Source organism: Coturnix japonica, chromosome 18 (assembly GCF_054131305.1).
Source record: "Coturnix japonica strain WE chromosome 18, WE-NBRP24, whole genome shotgun sequence".
Taxonomy (NCBI): domain Eukaryota; kingdom Metazoa; phylum Chordata; class Aves; order Galliformes; family Phasianidae; genus Coturnix; species Coturnix japonica.
The window spans coordinates 5,647,842-5,672,758 of NC_140680.1; the positions used below are offsets into that span (position 1 = coordinate 5,647,842).

General features: G+C 35.1%; 2 protein-coding genes across 4 annotated transcripts in view; one reads left to right on the plus strand and one right to left on the minus strand.

Annotated features, from left to right (window-relative positions):
• Positions 1–24,917, minus strand: part of DOCK2 (dedicator of cytokinesis 2) — a 113,564-nt gene that overhangs the window by 47,630 nt on the left and 41,017 nt on the right. The window lies entirely within an intron of this gene.
• INSYN2B (inhibitory synaptic factor family member 2B) lies at positions 191–24,160 on the plus strand. Of its 3 annotated transcripts, none has more exons than XM_085518782.1 (4): positions 191–421; positions 13,323–15,472; positions 17,320–17,394; positions 21,467–24,160. In XM_085518782.1, the coding sequence occupies exons 2-4, from the start codon at positions 14,073–14,075 to the stop codon at positions 21,570–21,572; spliced, it is 1,581 nt and encodes a 526-aa protein (XP_085374908.1). In that variant the 5' UTR covers positions 191–421; positions 13,323–14,072; the 3' UTR covers positions 21,573–24,160. The 3 variants fall into 3 exon arrangements, with proteins under 3 accessions (XP_085374908.1, XP_015731439.2, XP_015731438.2); XM_015875952.3 differs by having other exon boundaries at positions 192–421; positions 21,462–24,160; XM_015875953.3 differs by lacking the exon at positions 17,320–17,394 and having other exon boundaries at positions 21,462–24,160.

Below are 24,917 nucleotides of genomic sequence, written 5' to 3' on the forward strand. Positions count from 1 at the left end.
CAGACCAGAAGCTTATTTCTCCTTTGGATCAGATTCTCTGTTTAACTCTGCTTTGCTTTTCACTTCTGCTATGTCAGAAAGTCATCAGATACATACGTTACCAAAGTATCCAACATGCAGACTGTTGTCCCCGACCATTTTGTCTACCACTAAAGAAGGGAAGTCTCATTTAACTTCAGGTTGTGGCCACTAGAGGTCTTTTACTTTCATATGTTAGCTGCTGTTCAGTTTGTACTGCCTTTTTTTATTTATTTATTCCTGCGTGAGCAGATCTAGTACACTTCTTGCATATAAACAGTGACAATTACAATACAGAAGACCTATTCTACCTTATTTTGGAGTAACATCAGAGCAGCTGAGAGGCTTACCTACTTTGTAAGACTAAGAGGACATTCCCTGTGGGTAAACTCAAAGATTTCAGGTAAGGTATCGTGTGTTCTCGGGTACTGATGCTATTTTAAAAAGAAATGCTGATTTTCCTGCTGTAGAAGTTCACTTTAACGGCTGTGAATCAGGAAAATGTCTTCTGTGATGTTAAATTTATAAGAGGAAGTAATAATGAATTGCAAAAGATGCAGTAATGAAACTGTTATATTTTTTTCCTTCTGATGTATTGATTTTGAGAAAAAAAAAACAAAACCTGACAGAAGTTAGAGAATACTGTACATTTAAAACTAGCTTTATTTTCACAAAACTTATGCCAAAAAATGACTTTCTATACTCATATTAAATAATCATTTCTTAAAAGAAGTAGGATTTCTTCACAAGCCTTGAATAGATCTCGTATGTTGCTTAAAGACGTAAAAGGTTATTTATTCATGCTCTTGTAACCAACTTCTAAAATATGTCTAGCTATACATGTGATTATGGTACAGCATGAATGCCTGATGTTAATCATCATGTACTGTCATTTCATAATTAATAGATCATATGTTTTAATCGCTAAAAAAAGCCAGAAACAAAGATCACACATCCTAAACAGGTACTTTGCACCACACCTATCAAATTCATGTTAGAGTGACTTAATGCTACTTTACAAATAAAAAATGACAGCTAATTTGCTCCTAAAACTTACTCCATCATTTCCAGACATCTGTATAGCAGGAAAATACATGAATACAATTTCATCTCTAATAATTTTCTTGCCCACAATCTCAGCTACTAGAAATTAATTGCTCGCTCCTTCACAGGTTAAATGCTTGCCCCACCCCTTCTAAAACTGAAACACCAGCAATAAACATTCACTTCTCAGATGCAGCCTCCTATTATTCAAGTATTCGTGCTCTCTCAGCTTCACCATTAAAGCAGCCTCATTTAGGAACACAGAGAGCTGTGATCAAATCTGCAAATCTCTGTGCTCTTAAATTCTCCCATGCTGTTTAAGTACCTGCTACTAAAATATGCAAAGAACATGAAATACTTGAAAAAAGCTATTTTCAGTTCTGCACAGTAACTACCTATGACACTCTGAATGAAGAATGCATGCTCACTAGACAGAAGAAACATGGAATCAAGCACAGCCTACAAAAACAATAATGCTGAGGATTTAAAAGTTTATTTCATTAAATTGAGTATTGTGTGTAAGGATTGAAAAGTGTAAAAAAGTGGTTGCACAAAACAAGATGAAGTTCAAGCAGAAGCCTAGAAAGTCATTTCAGCAATGTTTAGGATATATCCAATGAATTAAAGCAGAGAGGCTGCTTAAAACTAGGTCAAATGTGTAAAAAAAAAAAAAAGTATCAAGTAAACACGCAGTTGATGAGAGAATACTAAGAATAATGAGAAAAATTATCACAAATAACACTGGAATATATTGTACTTCTTCAAAGAGGTACAATAAGAAGGATGTTTTCCAATTTTAATACATTCATGCACATTTAGATATAAAAGAATCCAGGAACAGAAGCAGCAATGAATTCTGAGTTAATAAATTGGTTGATATGCTTTCAAAAGTGATTAAAGAAAAAATACGAGTAAAGAAATAGATCAGGAAATAGAAAGCATTTCCAGGCAGAGTAGGAACACAAAGTAAATGGGAAGTCAAATGAAAATAAGCTACAGGAGAAAATGCCTCAGGAAATAATCAAATTTCCTGTCCACTGGAGAAAAAAAAAAAAAAAAAAAGAAAAAGCAGAATTATTACATCAAATTCATCAAATTCTAATGAATCTTAATGCTGGCTTCCTTTACAATAAGCACTGGAAAATTTTAGGTAAGTAAAAGAAATTGGTTGTTAAGGTGAATATGTGAATATTAGCTGTGGATGCAACATGCACTGAAGAAGCATTAGAAAAATATTAGGGTCATATGAATAAGACAACAAACTTCAACACCTAGCAACTAAATCCCAGCATACTTCATAATAGCAAATGGTGACAGGTTGCCGTAGTAACTTCAGATAATAACAGCGCCACAAAAATAAATCCTGTAAACGCACTGGGAAAACAAACAGCAACAGAAACACGGCAGAATGAAGCTCCACTTCAGTACTAATGTATAAGTATTCCAGTGGCTATTCTGTGAGTAATTTTAGTGTAGGTGGACTGCTGGAATGATAAAGGAAGACTTTCACATACTCAAGTAATATCAACAGAGAGATTTACCAACACAGCGCCACAGCATAAAGGCATAACCCTGTGTACATCATTAAAAAGTAACTAAAATGCAAACATGAATAATTTCTAAAAACACAAGCACTTTTGATGACCAAAAACATTGCAATTATTTTTACAGCTGCTTTTTAACAGGAGCTTGATGCTTTAAGTATTCATTTTGCTTACATGCTATTTTCTCTGTTCAGTTCTTTTCTTCATTCATATAAGGTAGCCAAAAGGACATGCAACTATGTAAGTGGTAGGTTATCAGATTGAAAAGTACTGGAAAATTTTGTAGCACAATGAAATAGTAATAGCAGCTGCTCTGTAAGGTTTAAAAATAAGTAGCAAGCTGAACAATCAAGGCAGCTCTGAGATTATTTCATTTAAGACTTTCTCAGACATATATAAGAGCAGCGAGACAAAGTCTAAAACACATACAAAATACAAGCTGTCAATGAATAAGATGAGCAACATTAAGTTTTTTTTGCCCAGTCAGAAAAGAGTTATTTCTTGTACTAAATTTCGATTGGCCTCTTGCAGGTAAAAGGACTGAAAGAAATAAAACAATGCCAGGGATGTGCAGGATCTGGTCCTCTAAATGTGTAGCAGCAGAAGAAAAACCAATTACTGGCAATGCTAGGATAGTCCCCAGGAGGACATCCCAGAGATACAAAACACAGTAAAAGTGTTCTTCATTCCTGAAACACCAAAATAGGGCTGGCCATATTATGTACAACCTGTCACTTAATATGCAGACTGCTCTTTTCAAACAAGCAATGCCACAATCATGTGAAATACTCACAGTCTTGGAAAGAACAGAAAGAGATTTTAAGAGTTACTTTAAGTGACTAACTTACAGACTACTTTTTCGGGATTTGACATCCTATGAGGTACATGATTCTCAGTTTATTTGTAGACTTTACTAAGTATGTGTTATCTTTCAGTCTCCTTTGAAGTTTACTGCCTTCCCACGTGTAAAACTCATTTCAGACTATACGGTATTTTTGAGAACACTTATTTCCACGCAGCTTTTGAGTATGCATTTTTCAGTCTTCACAACTCCGGGACACTTTCCAAATGTGATCCTCTGAAAAGACTGAATTATAAAACAAACAGCACTGAGGGACAAACAAGTGCCCCACAACTCAGTGCAGATTTACTACAGAAATGATTATCAATAATTAGCTTCTCTAAAAATAATTTTGTTAGCTAAAGCAAAATTTGCATTCATACCACTTATAAAAGCAGATGTAAGCTATCTGATATAGGGCAAAGAAGTTGTGGTGGTTTGGGGTGGGTTTTTTTTTGCCCTTGACATCACTGGGACATTTGCTTATGTTGCCTGGAGAAATTACATGTAAATTTCTTCAGCTAGGTTCAGAGACCTTGCTGTGTTTTTAGGTTTTAATCTCTCCTTCAGTGACCACATCAGTAGATTATAACAGTGTGATCGATATCCTTTGTGTTCTGCCCCTCAGAAATGCATTATCAAGAAGACGGTGAAATGCTCATCTACACTTTTGTGGGTTTTTTTAAAAAGATCAGATTGCAGCTCTCTTCTCTTAAAAGACTTGATGACAGACTAAGCACAAGGCCTGCTTCATTCTGACGAATCCTCCTACCTTTCTCCTGCTACTGTACTGTCATGATCTTACTGTACTTTATCCCTCCCAAGGTACACAGCTGTACCTTTTCTTCCTCTTGTTTCTATACTCATAGTACATAGCATGCTGAAAGATCCATGGTTACTGAGTCTCTGCCCCCAGCTTTAGAGCTCTCCAGTACCTCAGTAAGATCCTCTAACTACAGTCATCTTTTATTTATGTCAGCATCCTAAATCTAATATTAAGAGGTTTTGCAAAAACTATCAAGATTCAGAGCTGAACACGTCACAGCCCTTCGTTCACAGCACAGGTACACAGAAGACAGTAAAACCATAAATTCATCTTCGCAGTGTATGTTTTTCAACTTGTCACCCTCCTCACTTCAGTCATTAAGACCCTCTGGGTTCCAGCAAAATGCCCAGGCCCTGTTCAACTTGTGCCTTTTTCAACTTACTGCATATTTTATTTCTAAATATCACAGGGCAAAATAGTTATTTTTGTACACATGGAAATTGTTAGTACTGACACAATTTAAAACTCTCATTACCTGAGTCAGCAATAATTGAAAGATAAAAGAATAGTATTTTATTTAAGTGTGAGAAACAAATCATCCACTTGTCTTACCGCAGTGGGGCCAAAATTGAATGATTTGCCATCCTACTGCTTTGAAGAATTAACAATACGTAGCCATAAGTATTTTGAAATAATGCTGCACATGGCAATAATGCTATACCTTGGAATTCATACCTCTAGCAAACTGAGTTGCAGCACAGCTTACGTTCAGTGCCTGAGGCTCTTAATAGTGGGTATGCTGGAAAGCATACCGAGCAATTGCAAGACTACAGTACATTCTGGCTGCAAATAATTAACTATAGCGCTTTATTTTCAAATCTACTCCTAACAAATATTAAGTAATCTGGAAAAAAACTTCACTTTACCTTTAGAAAAGATAGCTTAGCAATAACTACAATTTACTTTTAAAGGCACTTGTATTGCATAATCTGGACTCCTCACAAGCAACGCTGAACCATATACAGGGCATAAAAATAAAAAGGACAGAAGTGGGCTATAAAATGACAGAATAAAATCACAGAGAACTGAAGATACCAGCTGGTGAACAAAGCATGAGTGTAAAAATTTATCTTTGGAGTTTTCCTGAAAGCCTACGCTATGGACGATATGAAGTAGGTATTAAAATCTGCAAATGCAAAAAGGAAGGGAGCTTCTAAGAGGCAAATAAACAAGTAACACCAAAGAGTTTTCTATCATGTATTCCTTGTATATTTAACTGCAATCTATCATCATATATGCCAACATCATCATATTGGTGCATCTTGAGGTAAAATAGCAGATACTCATAGCAGATACAGACAACAAGGACAGGTTTCCCTCTTTCTCTACTGTTCTCACCAGTCCCTCTCAAGATTGGATAATTCTGGCTTATGATAATTCAGAGGTGAAAGAAACAAGTTTTATATGAATCTCAGCTAACAATCACATCGACACTTGTTATCACTTATTCATTTCACAAAAACTGAAAGAGAAGGCATTCCTGTTTGCTAGATTGTCTTGACTGCATGAAGAACGATAAAACTTGAGAAGAGATTCCTCTGATACTGGAAAGAAGCCATGATCATAACTGGTAACAGATTTTCTTGAGAGTCCTTCTCCACCTGCAGCTTTTCTCATCAAATAATAGGGAGGCTAACAGGAAATGCCCTTCTCTGTATATACCTGCCAAAGTTCATTAGCATAATTCCCACACCTCCAGCAGTAACTGTCAGCCAATTTCTGGTAATCCAGTCTCTAAACTGCCATAATTCAATTCCCTCACACAGAAATATTTTTCAGAACCAGAAGGTTAGAAAGATCTACAGCAAGGTATACTCAGCCTAGTACTTAAAAACTGCAGCTAATGAGAGCAAAACATACTGTCATTTGCATTTCTGATGTCACTCACTGGCCTGCATGAATAGAGATAAAAAATCCTCAAATGCAGATGTATTACCATGAGATAAGGCATAAGCTTTCTGCATAGGTTTCCATTCTTCCATAGGAAACCCAGAGTCATGGGAGAACATATTTAAGCAAGAAGTTGCATGCTTTTTTTTCTTACCATCTCCCAACATATGCAGGATGTTTAATATATATGTGACAGTTGTCTCCTCCATACGGTTCACTGAAAGCAAACAAATACTGTAATGATAGAAACAATTAAGTGCAGAAGTGAGACCAGCAACTTCCTTCTCTTTTTAAATGACTTAGGTTAGAAATAGTCTTTCCTCAAATTCAGATTTTGTGCACACATCCCACATCCATACAGTTCATTATGATTTTTCCAAAATCCTCAAGCACAGCAATGACAATTCCATAAAGTTTTCATAGGAGGAGGCTTTTTTTTTTCATTTGTTTGTATTGTGGTGGTTGTTTTTTTTTTTTTTGTTACATACTTTGCCTTACTGCATTCTGCTTTAATGTCATTTCTCAGTGGCACACAACCAGTCTCATAGCCTTTAATTAACTGAAATTTAACATAATATGCAATACTGCTTTGCTAGTGTTTGAATTTTAGTTTTAGAGAATCATATATATTACTACCTGAACGTTCTGCAGCTCATACATGAGAACTTAAGATGTAATACGTATATCTACACTATTACACAAACAGAAAGTAATTCTAAATATTTTTTTCAATGAACAAGAAAATAGTAGAATACCATATTTATACAAGAAAAAGCGGTGGAATTTTATGATATGAACCAGCTATTTGGGCACTTTCCAACTCACCAGCCTGTCACATTGGATAACTTCCACATCCCTGTAAGCACTCAAGCATTTCTGCAGGAGAAATTTCCCAGTTTTAAGTACAGTTACCTCTATAAACACTGCCAAAATAAATAAATAAATAAATAAATGCTTCTATGCTACTTGTGTAGGACTGAATTTATTTACTCATTATCAGTAAAACTTCGTTCAGATTATCTCCCTGCAATGAATTTTGAATTCACAACCACTAATATATGCTCCAAAAGAGCATGTATGTATGAAACCATTTCTTCCAAAACCCCTGATGGGCTGTATTACCTCAAGTATTCAAAGAAGGTAGTCAGTGTTTATTTTCAAGTAAAATAACAGCATTTCAAGTAACACATTTCTGAAAATTATTGTAACAAATAAATGAAAATCCTCACTGTTTTTATTTTTCACTGCATCTTCAACACTTCATGTAGAAAGGCATCACATCATCTCAAGCAAAGCGTAGCCAAGCCACAGTCCATTTGTATTCTGACAACTTGCTCAGCCAAGACCATTTTTTCTTTCCAAAGGGAAATACCATACCATCTTCCCTACCTTGTCTCACCAATCTGAAGTAATCTTCAAAACTTGCTGTTTGATCGCTCAGAGACAAAATGACAAAACCCTGCAATCTCTCCCACAGCTAAAATCTTCTCTTTTTGCAGTTAGAGAGTTGTATCATGTATTGCTGATGTGTAGTAAATTCTTCTCTATATGCACCTCGATCCCGTCTTGAGGGGGTTCACAAAACCTACCAGCAGGATTTGAATAAATAAATAAATAAAACAGTAGTCTTCAGTGTTTAGGTAAAGTTTGTTCAGCAGTACCGAAAGCACTGCAGAAGGGAACCTTTGAGCACATACAGGAACACAAACAGAGATCTCTGGCATTGCTCACGGTCAGAACTAGATTTTCTACCAAAAAGAATAAATAAGAAAGGAATACTGCCAAGACAACATACACACTTGAGAAATCTCGAGACACAAAACTGCACTACATGGATTATTTCATCACTCACAGTAACAAATGTATTCACCTTCATAAGCTGCATCTTGCTTTATTCTGTAGGACTCAAAGAAATAAGACTCCTTGCTGTGACTGATGAACATCCCTGTACACATAGAGGTCATTTAAAACATCTCTCTCAGCAGCTTCACGTTTCCTTCTTTCTGTCAGCTTTTTCTTGTATTTCATTACACTATGCAATTTTGTACTGTAGGGAAATTATTTCTAATTTGTAGGCTCTGCACCTTTCATACATTTTCAGTTAAAAATATTTCCCTCACAAGCCTGCTTGCAGTTCGTCAAGGCTTTCAGTACATCTTCACCCATGCTGTAATGAAAGAAGCTATATAAAATATTTGCAAAAGCTTCTTTTTTTTTTTTTTTTTTTTTTTTTTTAGGAGAGAATTTCAAAGATTACAAGAGAATACTTTTGTTTTGATACCAATGAGATACTGAAAGCAAGTGTTGCAAAAGCATAGAAAGCTAGGTGGCTAACAGCTTAAACCTGAAGAGAGATATTTCAGCTTAGGTCAGTACTCAAGCTGACCTGAGTCCATGAAGAGACACTTAGGAAAAAAAAAATCACACTAGTTTAAATTACTAATATGTTTAATTTATTAGTAGTTAGAAGTCCCAGTCAGAGTTCATCCCCTTACACTGTTTGTACCCTAACTACTTGCACTGTGTGCAAATAATTAGGGTGCAGTTTTTGCCTAAAATACTAAAATCCATTACTTGGTTTCAACCCTCCTGTAAAACATATGATGCGATCAGTTCTACAGAAAACAAATGTTCTTTTCCCAGATATTTATCCACCAAGAAAATTACTGCACTTCTAATGAAGATCAGTACTTGCAGCTGCAGGTTTTCATCAGTATCTTAATATAACAAAGTCAGTCAAAATTAACAAGTCTCTTACACATTCTATAAGGCATTCTAGATAAAACATCATGTTTTGGGACTCTTTCAAGAAGTTTTAGTATTCAGATTGATACATTCTACACAAAATGTGGTGTTACACACTAATGACATGTTAAGCTTGATCCAGTCAAGTTCTACACAGGACAACTACATGGGTAGTTCTTTCTAAACCCTAAACAAGTCTAAGTGAAACCTGACAATGAGGTACTTAACTGAGACAATAGGTCATTTCATCAAGCCAAGAAGTCACATATCCAGCTGAATATACACATTCAGACATGAAAAGGATGAAAAGAAATGCATCAAGAAAAAGGTGAACCACATTTATTATACTCCCAGAATGCATGTGGTGCTAAAAGGGGCACTGAGAGCATGAAAAAAATAACAAGAGCATTGGTACTCCTGAGTGCTTGAGCAGGGACTGCAATACATGAAATGACAGTTCTTTTTGGCTACAAAATGTTGCAGCATCCGTAACTGGGAAAAGAAGTACACTCATGTATCTGAGGTCAGCATTTATTTTTAAATTAATTGACAAATGTTTGTTGCATTTTTTTTCTTGTATAATCTCCAGAGAAATGCTACAAGCTGTTTACATGATGACTTTCATTAGTCTATTCTAGCCTTGCAAAATCTGGTAATCTGATGCAACTATAAAAGAGCCCGCTATGATCATGAAAATGACATTAAATTAGAAGTGAAACTATTAAAAATAATTCTGCAGCCCACTGGACTGTGATGAATTCGTCTCTGCCCCTGCAGAACATAAAAAAGCTAAAAAATAATAGGACCATGAACTCCACTGGGGTTTCTTATGTAATAAAAATTAAATCCGTTCATTAAAATTCACCCTAGAATGACTTACTACAACTGTAGCTCTAGGTTTTACTTTGAGAGAATACAAGAAAAAGAAAAAAGGAACCAACATTAACAACTTGGAAAATTAAATAACCACTAACCTCCACGAATTGCTCCAAAAGTAATGCCTCCTATTTATTTTCATGGAAAACACAAGGAATGCAATAACATTAATTGATAGAGAACATTCTTACCCACAGAACAATCTTTTTCAACACAGTCACCACCATTAGCTATGCATTTTTGGCAGTGGTGAATAACAGCCTGCATGCAGTGCTCATGAATGTCTGCACCTTTCCCTACCAGAACTAGTGCGCTGACACCACTGCTGAAACACACTAACCACCTCCTCACTGTGCTCACACCCACTGTTTGGTCCCTACAAAATGTTCAACAAGTGTGGATAAATGCCAGTGGGTCCCATTTTCTTCCACATGGAGGAATTCAGTTTCATCCCCCTAGGCTTCACATGTACTTCCATGTCAGAGCCATTGTGTCACACTGCCCCCTCTGCTGCCTTCTGTTACGCAGCAACACAATGTAATGGAATACTGGCAGGAGGGTTCAGCCTCTACTACTGTACAACCAAGATAATAAAACTGAAGACATTACGTTCAGAGCAGCCCTTGCACTTTGTACTTTTAAAGTTTTCATTACATTTTGGATACAGTATTTTTCAACAAGCTCTTAAATTTTAAGGTAACAGAATGATGAAGCAAACTCTGTTATATCTTTTTGCTAACTGGTGTTCTTTAAAACTTAAACTGCACTGAAAAGAAGAGAAAAAAGGAAAACATCTGAACATGACTCAGCTCGGAGGAAGGAGTGAAGAAAAAAAGTCAGCTTCAAACCATTTTCTAAAATTAGACCACGGGATAAAGGGAAAACAATGCAGTTCTGAATAGCATATCATGGAATCACATAATCATAGGGGTTGGAAGGGACTTCTGGAGATCATGTAGCCCTATCCCCCTGCTGTGTTAACAGGTCCCAGGTTGCAGAGGAAAGTGTCCAGGAAAGTTTTGAGTATCTCCAGAGAAGGAAACCACAACTTCTCTGGGCAGCCTGTTCCACTTTTATGTCACCGCCAAAGTAAATAAGTTCCAATGAAGTAAGAATCTGTTCTAACAAAGTAATCATTTAAAAAGGGAATGACTGACTTATTAGCTCACATCTCTTCATTCTTCTTGAATATTGCCAATAAAGGAGTCTCCACAATCTCTCTGTGCAGCCAGTTCCAGTGCTCTGTCACTCTGACAGTAAAGTTCATCCTTGCATTACTATGGAACTTTCTGTGTTCATCTTTCTGCACTGTCCTTTGTTCTGTTATTGCTCACCATCTAAAAGAATCTGCCCCTCTCAACTTGACTGCTGTAAACAATAATAATAACTGCAATAAACAGTAATGAGATCCCCTCTGTCTTCTCTTCTCCAAACTGAAAGCTCTCTGTTCTCTAAGTTTTTCCTCATACAGGAGATGCTTCAGGCCCCTAATCATCTTTGTAGCCCTCTGCTGAACTCTTTCTAGGCGATCCCCATTTTTCTTTTAACTGAGGAGCCCTGAACTTGATATACTTCTTCAGTTGTGGTCTCACCAGGGCACAATAAAGGGTGAGGAGAACCTCCTTTGTCCTGCTGGTCATGTTTTGTTTAATGCACCCCTGGATACGACTGGCACATGGGCACACTATATAAAAAATATTCTTTCAAAACCAAGACAAATAAAATAGAAAATTAAGGTGTCAAACTATAAATGAAAGAATTTGAAAACCAGATAAAATATTTAACATTATTTCTGCAACGAGTGAATGAGGAGACTGAAAGAAACCCACTGTTAATTCAGGAAAAAAAAACAAAAGAAAGAAAAAAAAAAAAAAATCCCCACCAAACAGTTCACAAGGCATTTCCTGAGATCTGATGAGCAGCTAAGGAAGAGAAAGAACAGGAGAGCTGGATGCAAGGTCTGTCATGAAAACCTAGCAGCCAGCAATTTAATTGGGAAGTATCACATTAAAGTAGTCTACCTGCCTGGAGCAGCTGTGGTGGGACATAGGGAATGTTACTGCAATATTTGGACAGATTCTCAAACAAACCTGTAAAAAGGCTCCAGCAATTAGTGAACAAGGTGAGAATGCAGAACTTGGCACTAGAACACTGTTTGCAATAACATCTTGGTGTTTGCATTGCGTTAACTTGTTTACAGTGAACAAGCAGTACGGTGATTTAAGGTACTTGATGTTGGTATATCACGACAGTATAACTTGTATTATGTACATATTTGTTTACTGATATCTAACATTTGTCTCTGCACTGAAATCATCTGATGCTTTCACATTCTTCTAAAGCTTCATAATAGAAAAATATTGTACTATTAATTTGCTTAAATTATATTGCTTGAACTTACATGGGGCTACATAAATTTATTATACACCATAATAAAATAGCTTTCCCAATACATCCACCTCATTAAGTCCCATAAATTAAAGATGGTAAAGTTTGTGCAATGCTTAAAGAAAACATTACACCAAGACAATAAAAGTATGGGTAATTAAACCACCAGCTGAACACAAATATGATTTCATGCTGGGAATTTAAACACAATATGAAACTTCTCTGTAATCATGAAAGTAAATCTCATTGGATTATTAGAAATCCTGTGGTATATTTCCCATATTTTACACAAATTTCTTTTATTAGCCTAATTTTATTCTATTCCAGAGGCTAGCTTAACAGTCCAGCACTATTTGTTGCATATTCTGAATTTCAGCCCAAAATGTTCTGGTGGAGAACACAAATTTGAGAGTAAGTCCATAGCACAGATTATTTTGGTGAGAATCAGCAATGCCAGGAGTAAAAAAGTGCTGACTAAAAACACTGAATTTAAATATACGTAGATTGATCAAGACAGTATATAATATACACTCACCTGTATGTTCTAATTCAGGGAGCCATCATGAGTTTACATTTGTATCAGTAAAGTTGTCAGCAAAATCGTATCAAAATAATTTACACAGATAAAAATATTTAAGTAACAGGATTACTCATGGCCTGTGTGATTGCCAGTTATATGTGAAAGTGTTTGCACATGGTATGAAAAGTGCAAGACAGCTTTTACGGTTGGTGCCTTTATGTTCTCTTACTTCAGCACTAATATATCACATATTCATTAGCAATGCAATTTTATGTGCATTTCTCATACCATAATGGACCACACATCAGTCAACTCCTCTTAACACATGGGCTCATATTATTGGAAGGAGGCAACAATTCTCTGCATCCCTTCAGCCACTGAGGCACGGTGGATTATAGTGTGACTGACTAAACTGAAGGAAATATCAAGACAAAAGTCTTCATTTTTGGTTGTTTCATGACATTTCATAGGAGGTGCTCCAAATTAAAAATAAAAAAAAACCTTTCAGTTTCTATTATAAATCTCACTGTCAAAGTTACAAAACTACAGGAGATTGAGTAGTTAGAGACAGTAGAACAAAATCGCATCTGGTAATTTGCTCAACTACAACTGTTGTCTCTTTACTTACAGGAAATATTTCATGTTATTCTGCATTTGCTGGTTATTCAGATTGGATCGCTCTTCTAACGCCAAAGTATTTACAAGACTTTCCCAAGTGACACAGTACCTCAGATACAGTTGGCCTCCTGTTTGCATCAACTGAAGTAACAACCACACATAAAATGCCCCTTAGTGAACCCTGCTTGATGCTATGTTTTTATCTGATCACAAGTCGTTACATTGTTTTGAAACGTTAGTTTAACTTTCAACAGTAAAAGCGCTGCTGTAGAACAAAACTTTCTGAAGAAAGCAATTCAGTTTGTTATTAATTAACATAATTTCATCAGTAAAACTAAGCATCAGAAATGAAAGTGCTCCCAAAAGTTACAAGGACTGTTTAGTCAGGATGTGTGTGAGACATGTGACTGATCTGTCATAAAAAAACAGCTGGATCACTAATGGAGAGGTGACTGACTTAAATAAGAGTCATTGGCAAAGCCATAAGGCACAATGTGACCTTTAAATTAGTTACTGTAAGCACAGATGTCTACTGCAATTTTGTAAAATGAAGAAGCATTTTTGCTCCAGAACAGAAGACTTTCTGCATTTTCCAGCGACAATAAATCTTTCCTCACATTTTCTATTTAATATCTTTACCTTAGTGTTAGGTCTAATGAGCAATGATATTTGAAAAAGAACAAGAAGAATGAAATGCTTATCTCGCCTGTTAGCAAGGTGTTCATTTGAATCTGAGGTATAGAGTCATATGACAGAGTTCAAATGACGAATGTAATGGGTCGCAGAGAAACACATTACCTCCAGACTTTAAATTGTGATTCAATGGCCCAGCAAAACATGAAAATGCGCCCAGTGCTACTGAAGAGAAATAGCCTGGATTCATTTGATTTTATGAGACAGCCACATCATCGCAGAAGCAAATCTCAGCAAGTTCGTTTCAAGGATGATGGTATCAACACAAAGACAGTGGATGTCACTGAACTGGATAATAATCCTGCCCAAGATATTGAATTATTGATTGAAAACAGTGAAATATCTCCACACCACAATTTTTTGTTACAACCTCCATCTTTTCCAAAGGCTCAGAAGGGGCTTCAGAATATTGCCATACAAACATCTCCTAGCCTCAGGAAACACTTCCCGGTTTTTAGAAGAAAAAAGCTGTTGGTAAGCAAATCACTAACAGAAATGCCAAGTGAGCCTGCAGATTGCATTCCAGTAAATGACCGTCTTTCTGAACAAGACGTTATGTCTTCAGACTTCTGTTACTTAAGAATAAGTAGCCATTTGGAAGATGGATTCAGGAATAGTACGGTGGATGGTCAGTCAAGTCAAAGACTGCCAGAAGCACAAAGAAATGGACATATCCAAACCGATGATTCCTCAGCAACAGAAAAGACAACTGCTTCTACACACGTGCCTGAATACATTCATGTGAATTTTTCACAAAACAGTGATACTTCCATGGATGCAACAGACACAACCATGAACTTAAGTAATTTAATCCATTCTTCTAAGTCTTCTACAATCATAAATAGTAATGAAAACAATGAAACCAGCATGCTGTCATCTAATTCTGAAATAATATACCCTTGTTTAAGTGATTCCACTAATAGCAATGACTGTAATCCTCAGTCTGACTCTTGTGAAACAGCTAACAGTGATTCTGCATTGCTTGCAGTTAGCGAAGATCCAAACACTAAGGAAACTATTCCATTATCACCCACATCAAATCAAAGTTCATCTCCTTGTTTCCTCAGAAACTATCTACAGACAGTAGAGAATAAAACAGATTCCAGCTGTGTGAAAGTAACAAATGATGATCACACAGTAATGTCATTGACCAGCAGTAATGCATCAAAATCTATTTCTTCAGTTAGTACTGAAACTGAGAAAATTTCTACTCTATCTGATGTTTCCCAGTGTAACAGCTGCTTTGAAGGATTTCACACAAAGTCTTATCTGCCAAGGAATGAAATAAAACCACACATCAACAAAGAGATTAGTGAAATAAATCAAATTCATTTGACGCATGGTGAACTATGCGCACTACAAGGCAAGCTGCACTCTGTAGAGGAATCCTTGCTGTCAAACCAGGAGAAGATTAAAGTCCTTTTGAATGTAATTCAAGACCTTGAAAAATCCAGAGCCCTCAGTGAAGGGTATGGTGCATTTTAATATCACTAATTCATCAAAAATCTGAAGCAGATGTTATCACTTTTTTTAACCTTGCTACTGTATTTTTTTCTGTGAAACACTGAAAGATGAGTTTGCAAAAATAATCTCATTCAGCTTTTGAGAAGTTTGAGTTTTTACAGAAAAGCAAGTCTGTTCATAGCTTGGCTTTAATTAACACTACCTTTAGTAAACTGAGAGACATAGTTTATTAACTCTCTTTGTTATTTAGATTTATGTTATCAGATACAACGCCAACACACAACTGACAGTCTCCATCTAGCTAAAGTCTCTCTGCAGCAGAAAGAACAACAAAACCCAGCAGTCTAATGTACTAAGTAATATAACAAATCTATGACAAGCCAACTTTCTCTGTCAAGGTCAGATATGCATTTAGTGCCAAAACAGACCTATTGCTGAAACAGTTCATATCAGCAAAACTATGCTTCTGTTCAATAAATTAGTTCTGCATCTGTGAGCAAGCAAAAAAGTTAGCGGCCAATGCACAATATCTGCAGGCTTTCATTGTTGGGGCTGTGTTGTTGGTTACATTTCATAATATCACAGACAACATATCTGCTGAATGGGAATGCCTTTAGAATAGGAAAAGATAGAAGACCACTTTTTTTTCTTTTTTTTCTTTTTTTCTTTTTTTTTTTTTTTTTTTTAAAATTAATTTAATCTTCAGTGTGTCAAGAAATCTCTGCAGCAAGTGAAGGTCAGTGCATTGAAGCTATGAACATACAGCATTGGAATATTGTTAGCAAGACTCTTAGGAGTCTCATATTTTAGAGTGACTGCTTTCTCCAACATCAGCAAGAATGCATGATCCATATTTAGTTTTAGCAAACAGTCTCATATGTAATAGCCAGAGCCACAATGATTATTTATGTAACATATTTGTGTATTATAAATAATAACCATACTACCAACACAACTCATGCCAGAAGACTGAGAAAGCAGACACATTCATATGTACAATATTAAATATTTCTATGGTCAAATTACATATTAAAAATATATTATTAATGCTCACCAAACCATTAACAACAGTTTCAACTTACAGTAAATGTATCCTAGATACATTTTAAAGTTGTGTTTTATGATAATGTAGTATTTCCAAAGACACTTTATTTTTGGGGAAAAAACAAACAAACAAAAACAACAAAAAAAAAGCCAATAAATCTTTCAAAGAAACAACCAAACAGGAATTTTGTTTGCTTTTTAAATAAAACGGTGTGAAGTCTAGGCTATCACACATATATTTCTAGACACAATGTAACTGGCCTAGCATACTATGTCTAAATGGGATGGAGTTAACTCTTCCCACAACATCTCATATATTGCATATAACAGCAGCGCACAGGTAAGGTAAATCATTTGTGCACAATTAGCTTGTGCATAAAACTGGATCACTCATGCTAGCATTGTATCGTGTGTCAACAGCATTTTCTGGTTACAATAAAGAAATACACTTGATAAGCTTATATTTATCCACAACATGACTAAAGGGCAGCCTTGAGATTTTTGTGTAGGTCCAATTGCACACAACAGTATAGAACACAACAACTTATCCACTTAACTCAAACCCAAGTCCTTGCACATATTTACATGTGGGTGGAACAGGTTTGCGTGGCTATTCATAAACTTAGCAGGATATGATTGACTGCGATGACAGTCATGTACGTCAAAATTTTCTTACAAGAAAACGAAAAAAATATATATATATTTTCAAAGAATACTTGAAGATTTCTTGCTGCCTAGAAATATTCTGTCATAGAAGTATGTCAATGTACTTACAAATACACATTACATGAACAACTGTTTGTTACAGGCGCAACTTCTACCACACTGGTCAAGACCTCAACAACTGCAGCACGTGTCAGAACACCGCGTGCATAATTTACAGGTACCATACCTTGCACAATTTTCTACTGCCTGTATTATCTCTCACAAATGTACAATACAGTGTCCTGCTCACAGCTGTAAGAAGTCTGTTATCATTAATCCTGTTTTTTAAAAAAGACAATGGGGATTATGTAAGGAGCTTTTGTTGTTTCTTATTGCCCCAGGTAAAGAACAATTAGCACTGGTGTTATCAGAAGGAGATACTGTACTTTTGTGTTTCACAGCATTACTATTATTATCATGCTTCAAAAACCTTTGAAGCTGTTTCTGATTATGAAATTCCTTGTGTTAGATTTGAGACCAAATTTCTGTCATAAATTTGGATCTTGGAAAAGATAAGCACAACATTCTCCAAAACCATTACACACCAATTCACATTTCTGTGTAAAGCAGAACAATGAACGTGCCCTCCCCTTCTCACTTCAGCATTCTTTATTATTATTTTGAGACAGAGTACTTTGAGTCTGAATTACTTTTGCATAAACTACAGCATGAATTTGAACTCTGATGAACTTGGTAGTACTATGTTACATTAATATTAAACACAGAAAGAGACTTTTTTTTTTTTCCATTCGGAAAAGGTGAGAAAGTACAAAGCCTTTGTAATACTGCAGTCGTAGCTGTTCCTCTCAGTAAAAGACCTCAGTCAATTGGTAAACACACTATCCAGTCAATGCAAGCTCTATTATAAGTCAGAATACAAATCTTAAGTTATTTGATTCCATAATATTGCATGGGCTCTTCAAAGAATGCTGAACAAATGCAGCATAATCAGACTGGGAGCACGTATTTCACCATTCCAGATTCTTCCCAGTACTGGAATGCTTTGTAGTCTCAAGAGAATGAAAAGTAAGATGTTCATATGGTCAAAATTTATCATATTGTATTTTAAGCCTCAAATAAAAAGATAACTAATATGTATTCAAATCAAAATTAGTGGAGAAATTACAATGCTGCTATTTTAATCCTGCATTTTCAATTTATATTTGTTGTGTAAGGGGCATTCTAAAGGACATGGCAGCTGATCAGCTAATGAAACAATGGCAGATTACTGAAAACACATGCCAATTCTACTTTTTATTTCCTCCTCCAAATAATAATAAAAAATCTTTGATATACGCATCACATTATGATGTTGTAATGCTTTTTAAATTCATTTAAAAATGAAATAATGGAAAAAGAACTTGCAGAAACTTATTATGAAGATCAAGAGTTGAAATGATACAAGACACAGCGTAATTAATAACCAAACTTAATTTGAAAGATCTCCCAGCATTTCTTTCTCTTTAAAGATATTACTGTGTTCCAGTGGTTCTGCATAGGGTAGAGAGACTTTCTGTTTATTTCAAAGGGTATTGAAGGTCTCAGCTTTTGCCAGCTTGTAAGCACAGTGCTTTAATTTTCTTCATGGATATAAGCACTAAATTATACCCACATTAATGTGTTTTTCACAGCACACTTTCTACATAAACCAAATGTATTAAGGAGTTTTATTTATTGAAGTGTTTAATATGCTTGTTCTGTAAAGTCAGAATTGGACATAGCATTGGAAATAATTGCTCAAAGTATAGCTCAGTTGTGTGCTGAAGCCTTAAACCTTTGCTAATGAATTTAATATTTACTTTTCTCAAAGTACTTGACATTTCACAAATTAAATACCACAACTCTTCTGAGATAAAAATTCCAGTGTTCTCCACCATACACATTATTCCAGGAAGTTACATGCATTACCTAACAATATGGACTCAGTCTGTATAAAAAGGAATAATCTGAACAATAGAGACTTCTTTCATTTGATCACTTCCTTTGAGCTGAGAGAAGATAAACCTTTTTGTTGGATTCTGCAGGAACACACATTATATAGAAACTGTATAGAATTAATACAGAAATAACCCCTTACCATGGGATTCCTTCTCTCTACAGGAGAATAAACTATGCTTCTTATGCTGCCTTTTCAGTTTACACAGTTGCAATACAGGAAAGATCTTGAGTAAGAAGTGCAAATACACGAAGTAAAGAGCAGAAGAAATAGTTAAACATTGATGTGTCTCTTGGTTTAGTAGGTACTTCTTAATGCTAAGACTGCCTAGAGGCTTATAGAACAGTTAGTAGAACACAAGCAGGAACACAGATCCTGCTTTGAACAATTACTAGTTTTAAGAAACAAAACATAGAACAGTAAGGAAATGTAATAATTTCCATTTTCATAGAAATGTCTCCTAAGAGGCAGTTACAAAAAAAGATTTCTAAGTAATATTTGATGTTCATTACATTCCGAAGGAATTAACTGTTTATCAGGTTTATTCTAACCAAATCCGCATAATTGGTTTTGTGCAGTCTAAAAAATCCAAGCATGTGTTTCTTCTATTTGCAGTGTGACTGTTGCCTTTGAATATGGAATTAAATGTATCATCTTGCTCCCTCTTCTCCTGCTCTTCAACAACCTAAGTCAGTAATGATTCAAACACAACAGAATGATGTGTTAGTGTCACTGAATCTTCCCTACCAGACACAGCCTGAGTCAGTCAATATTCTAATCTGCATTAGTGAAAGTGCTCATTACACCAGTACATGAAGGACTGAAGAACTTATCAGTCTTATATCAGAAGCAAATTTAGACCGGACTGTAAGTTTACCATTACTACCTAATTAGCAGTGTTAAGTGAAGTGACTTGGGACTGCCAATCTAGATCCTACCCCACCAGTGTTTTTATCATAATAAACACAGGTGGTACGAAAACAAGTAGTTATCTCAACACTCAAGGAAAATTATTAAATGGAGACCGAATTGATCTCTCACCTCACCTCTAGAGACAGTTTCTTAAAAATACAAATCTGAAACTTTGAAGCAGGGAAGAACCTGAAGCAGGTTTGTTTGAGAATCAAATTGAATTTATTTCATTTAATTAAAAAATTAAAAGGTTATTAATTGTAGGAGAGACAAACTTCTAGTTAAATTTAACATATTGTTCAGCACTACTCCTGCATTTAAATGTACATACATACACATGGATTTAATAGTATACTTTAAAAAAATGCACATTTTACACACTTTGCAGATTTGGGGCACTAAGAATCCAAATTAGGATCAGGGCTTTAACGCGACATCCCAACTTTAATCTGATAATATTTTTTTCCTAAAAAAATGCCAATATTATGGAAAATAAAACAGAAGGTTGGCCTTCATGGTTTTCATTCCTCCAGCAAAAATCTATACTGCAGATAGAGCTGATACAAATCTCATTCTCCCTCCTAGAAAATGTGAAGATAACAAAGGAAAACCATGGAGTGCTGACTTTTTGGTTTGGTTTGTTTAATCATACTGATTGCATCAAAATCCTCTTTTTCAAATTGATTCTTTTGAGCCTTACTTTTCTTTCTATGCATATACTTGTTCTTAATCATTTTGACTCTCGCTTTACTTCAATAGTTATGGACTTCAATACAGACCTTGTGAGTAGAGTTTTACAACCTATTTCCTTGTTAATTCATACCACTTAGCTCAAAGACTTATTTATTTTGTTTCCTACATATTTTCATCCTTACTGGAGATGAACTTCTCACATTTAAGATGTGATTGTTTTGAATACATGACAAATACATGACTGAGTTACATAACAGAATCAAAATCTGAACATTTAGTAAAATGCACTGAAAGATCAACAATATTGGAGTTCTCATCTCAGGTAAAGAAAGAGGATGTCTTCAGAAAACGTTAATAAATGATCTCATATTCAAGGCAGCAAAATACACTGCATTTTAACCAGGCTCTGATATTGAATGCCACATTATTACAAAAAAACAGAATCATAATGGTTGGAAGAGATTTCTGGAGATCATGTAGCCCTACCCCCTGCTAACACAGGTTCCAGGTTGCAGAGGAAAGTGTCCAGGAGGGTTTTGAGTATCTCCAGAGAAGGAAACCACAACTTCTCTGCGCAGCTTGTTCCTCTTTTGTGTTACTCTCATATTAAACAAGTTCTAATGAAGTAAGAATCTGTTCTAATGAATTAAGCATCTAAAAAGGGAACAATTCACTTATTAGCTCACATCTCTTCATTTTTCTAGTGTAGAATACGACTTCAGACAACAAGAAGGAAGATTTCAACAGATTTTGAAAAGGCTGGATCATGCAGAGCAAAATCCAGCTGCAGCTTCACCTCAGAAGCCATCATTTGATCAGCCACTTCCTGAGAAAAAGGAGTTAAGAAAGAAAACAAAAAAGATGAAAAAAAAATGCTTCTGGTGGATTTGACTTCTGTACAGATCTTTAACAGAACCAAGTTTTATATTTCAAAAGACAGTGGAGCAGAAGGAGGATCAGAAGCACATAACTAAAAATACACTATTATGAAATCACAAAATTAAAGAATATTTAATTGAGCATCAAATCTGAAGAATTGATTTAAATTATATCACTGAATAAAGACACAAGAAGAGACTGTTCCTGAAGAAGAATTTTAAGTCGTCTTTTTTTTCCAGTTATCCTCACATTCTTTGTAAAGACACAAAAAATAAGACAATGGTAGTCAAACCTATAGACTTTGTTTCATATTCCCAAGCAACATGAACTAAAGGAAAATAACTTCACTGATCTTTAAACAGACTGCATAATCAAGAATAAGTTCAGGGGAATCTCCTCAGAGGAGATAATTATAATTATTTCACATCTCCAGTGAAATATATTGGTTGTTGGCATCTAAGATTTAACCACAATGAAGAATTTCATGCTCAAGTTTTATTCTGTTCTTATATCAGCTCAATTTGAAAAGGAATTATTTCAAAGCTTGTCATTTAATAGACTACTTTGTAAGTATCTTAAAAGTATTTTAAAAAAAAAAAAAAAAAAGAAGAGAAAAGAAAAAAAAAAGAGAGAATATCATAGTAACTCCAGATTTAATTTCCTTCCTAAATGAGGTCCAATTAGATCTAGTTTAGTTTTAAGCATCTCCAATAATGGAGAATTCATAACACCCAAGGGCAACGTTTTCCAACGTTAGGCCATCTCCACAAGGAAAAGAAATTCTGATTAGATTTTACCGAATTCTGACTTGTATTCGTTACATTTTGCTCTATCCCAATGCACCTTACCCTGATGAATAGAGAGAAATAACCACTTTTACTTCTGTACTGCTAAAACACTTCCTTAATTCCTCCCCTGTGTACCTCTATGCATTTAATACCTGTATTGCTATAACAAAACATTTTAAGGTTTTTCTTTGCCTCAGCAGGGTAAATGACTTATTAAGGCCTATTAAATATAGCAGAGATTATAAGATTATATTAAAAAATTATCTGTTCAGCAGAATTTTTCTTAAACTCAAGTAAATCGGCTCAAACGATGCCAAGGTTTTCAACAGATTTACCTCTAGATCCCCATTTTTTAAATCATATGTTATTAGTTCTGTAATATTAATTTAAAATGTCTTTTGTACACTTCTGTGTTTCTCCAATGCTGAGATTTATCCAGACATTGGAATACACCTTAAAAACAATTCTGCATAGATGCCAGAATGTCATGGTTTAATAAAGACCAAAGATTATAAAAACCGGTCTTCGTTTGCAATGATCCAATGTCACATGGCTTAATTTATCATGATACTAAAGGACAACAGTTCTAAAACTTATGTTAAGTACAGTCAGTGTGGAATTGACTGATGCAGAATTATCATTACTTTAAAGGCCTTTTGAGGGGAAAGCTGTAAATGAAATGTTACTAGTGAAGTGTATGCCTTTAGTGAGCCAGAAAAGTTTGCCAGTAATTGTTTGCGGATATAGTAGGCACCAGAATTTATTAGGTAAGATTATATTATTGTATCACACATACTGCTTATGCTGGCATTCCAAAAGCATCTCTATTTTGCATTACTGTAATTGATACACTGACGGATCTATTAGTGTGCAAAGGTTTCTTCTATATTAAGATATCATTTTAAGATGAATATCTTTGGGTGACAAAGGTACAATAATAAGCAATACCAATAAAAGCAATACCAGCAAAACCAGTAAGTGTTTTCTTGTACTAAGCTGATTTTCAATTACCTATTATGTGAAAGTCTTGTCCTTTTTCTTAAATGATAAGTACAACATGGCACATTTTAATGTCTGATTTTGTTTTTGCATGCATCCCTCCAATAAAGACAAATTATTGAATTTAAACAAAACATTTTGATTTGCCACATCACACCAATCAAACCTGAAAAAAAAAAAAAAAAAAAAAAAAGAGGAAAAAAAATGTGCAAGAATAAAAATATATGCTATTTACTTTAAGGAAGTCCATTGAAACAAGAATGGCAGAAAGGCACTACATTCTTTCTTATGACTTGAATAGACAAGAATACTTCTAAAATACTGAAATGAACTAATTTAAATGGTTTCTGTCTTTTTATATTTTAGTGTCTAATTCTGACGAAATTCAGAACTACAGACAATTTCACGATCTCCTGAAAGAGCTGTTCTGGTTATTAAAGCATTTTTTTTCCATCAATTTTTATTATTGTTATTATTATTTGAATCCTAGAAATTTCCTTCAAAATGTTGGTTGTTTGCATCTAGAAACTTTACTTTTATTCATGTCCACAGTGGAGATGCAATTAATACAGATCTCTGCCTGATCAGTTTTTTTACAACAAAGCCTTGATTTATACAATATCTTATAATAATATTGTCAAACTTTTTTTTGTAACGTAATTAAATCCTCTTGACCTTTGTTTAAACTACCAATGTGATCAAAATAAAGTTTGGACTACCAACGGTGGTCTCTAAAATGTCTACCGTGCATCTACAAACATCACAAAAACAATGTTTTTGTTTCCATAAACAAGCTAATACAGAATTAAATACTTCCCTGTTCTACATGCTTCTATATATTCTGCTTCTTTAATTACATAAGTGGTACTTATTGCACCACTGTGTCCTTTAAGGAGAAGTCAAGATTCACTTCAAGATTCCAGTACAGCACAAAGAGTTAATCTCACAAACTAAACTCATCTTACCCTATTACAAGCTTAGAGGCACTTCAATAATAATCACTAAGGAGAGCTTTTTGTTTCTTTTTCGTATTTTAACTAGTGGAAACAAAACAATGCACCATTACAGCCTTTAACTGTCAAAACATCAAAACAAAGCCCTCAGTTGCCATTTAAGTGTCTTCCCTGCAGTAGCTGCAGAGAGCCCAATTACTTGTCCATTATCGCCAACTTCTCCTGAAGAGATCATGTCCTTCTTAGTCTGACCCTTTCCAGTAATTACATGAACAAAGCTCTCAGCATGTTGTTACCCACTGCGCATAAGGAAGAGCCTTCCCCGAGGTTCAAATGGTGTTGTAGCAAGCAAAGATCAACGCTAAAAGGTCTAAGCCAAAAATCCACAGCTGTGAACAACCTAGAAGATTACAAAAACCTCCTCATCTCTGACAGAAGGCAAATAAGATTTAGTACTTCTATCAGCTGCAAACATTTAAACTTGCAAAGAATTACAGGACTTATAAACTGTACACCTTGTCCAGCTGCAGCTATTCTATGT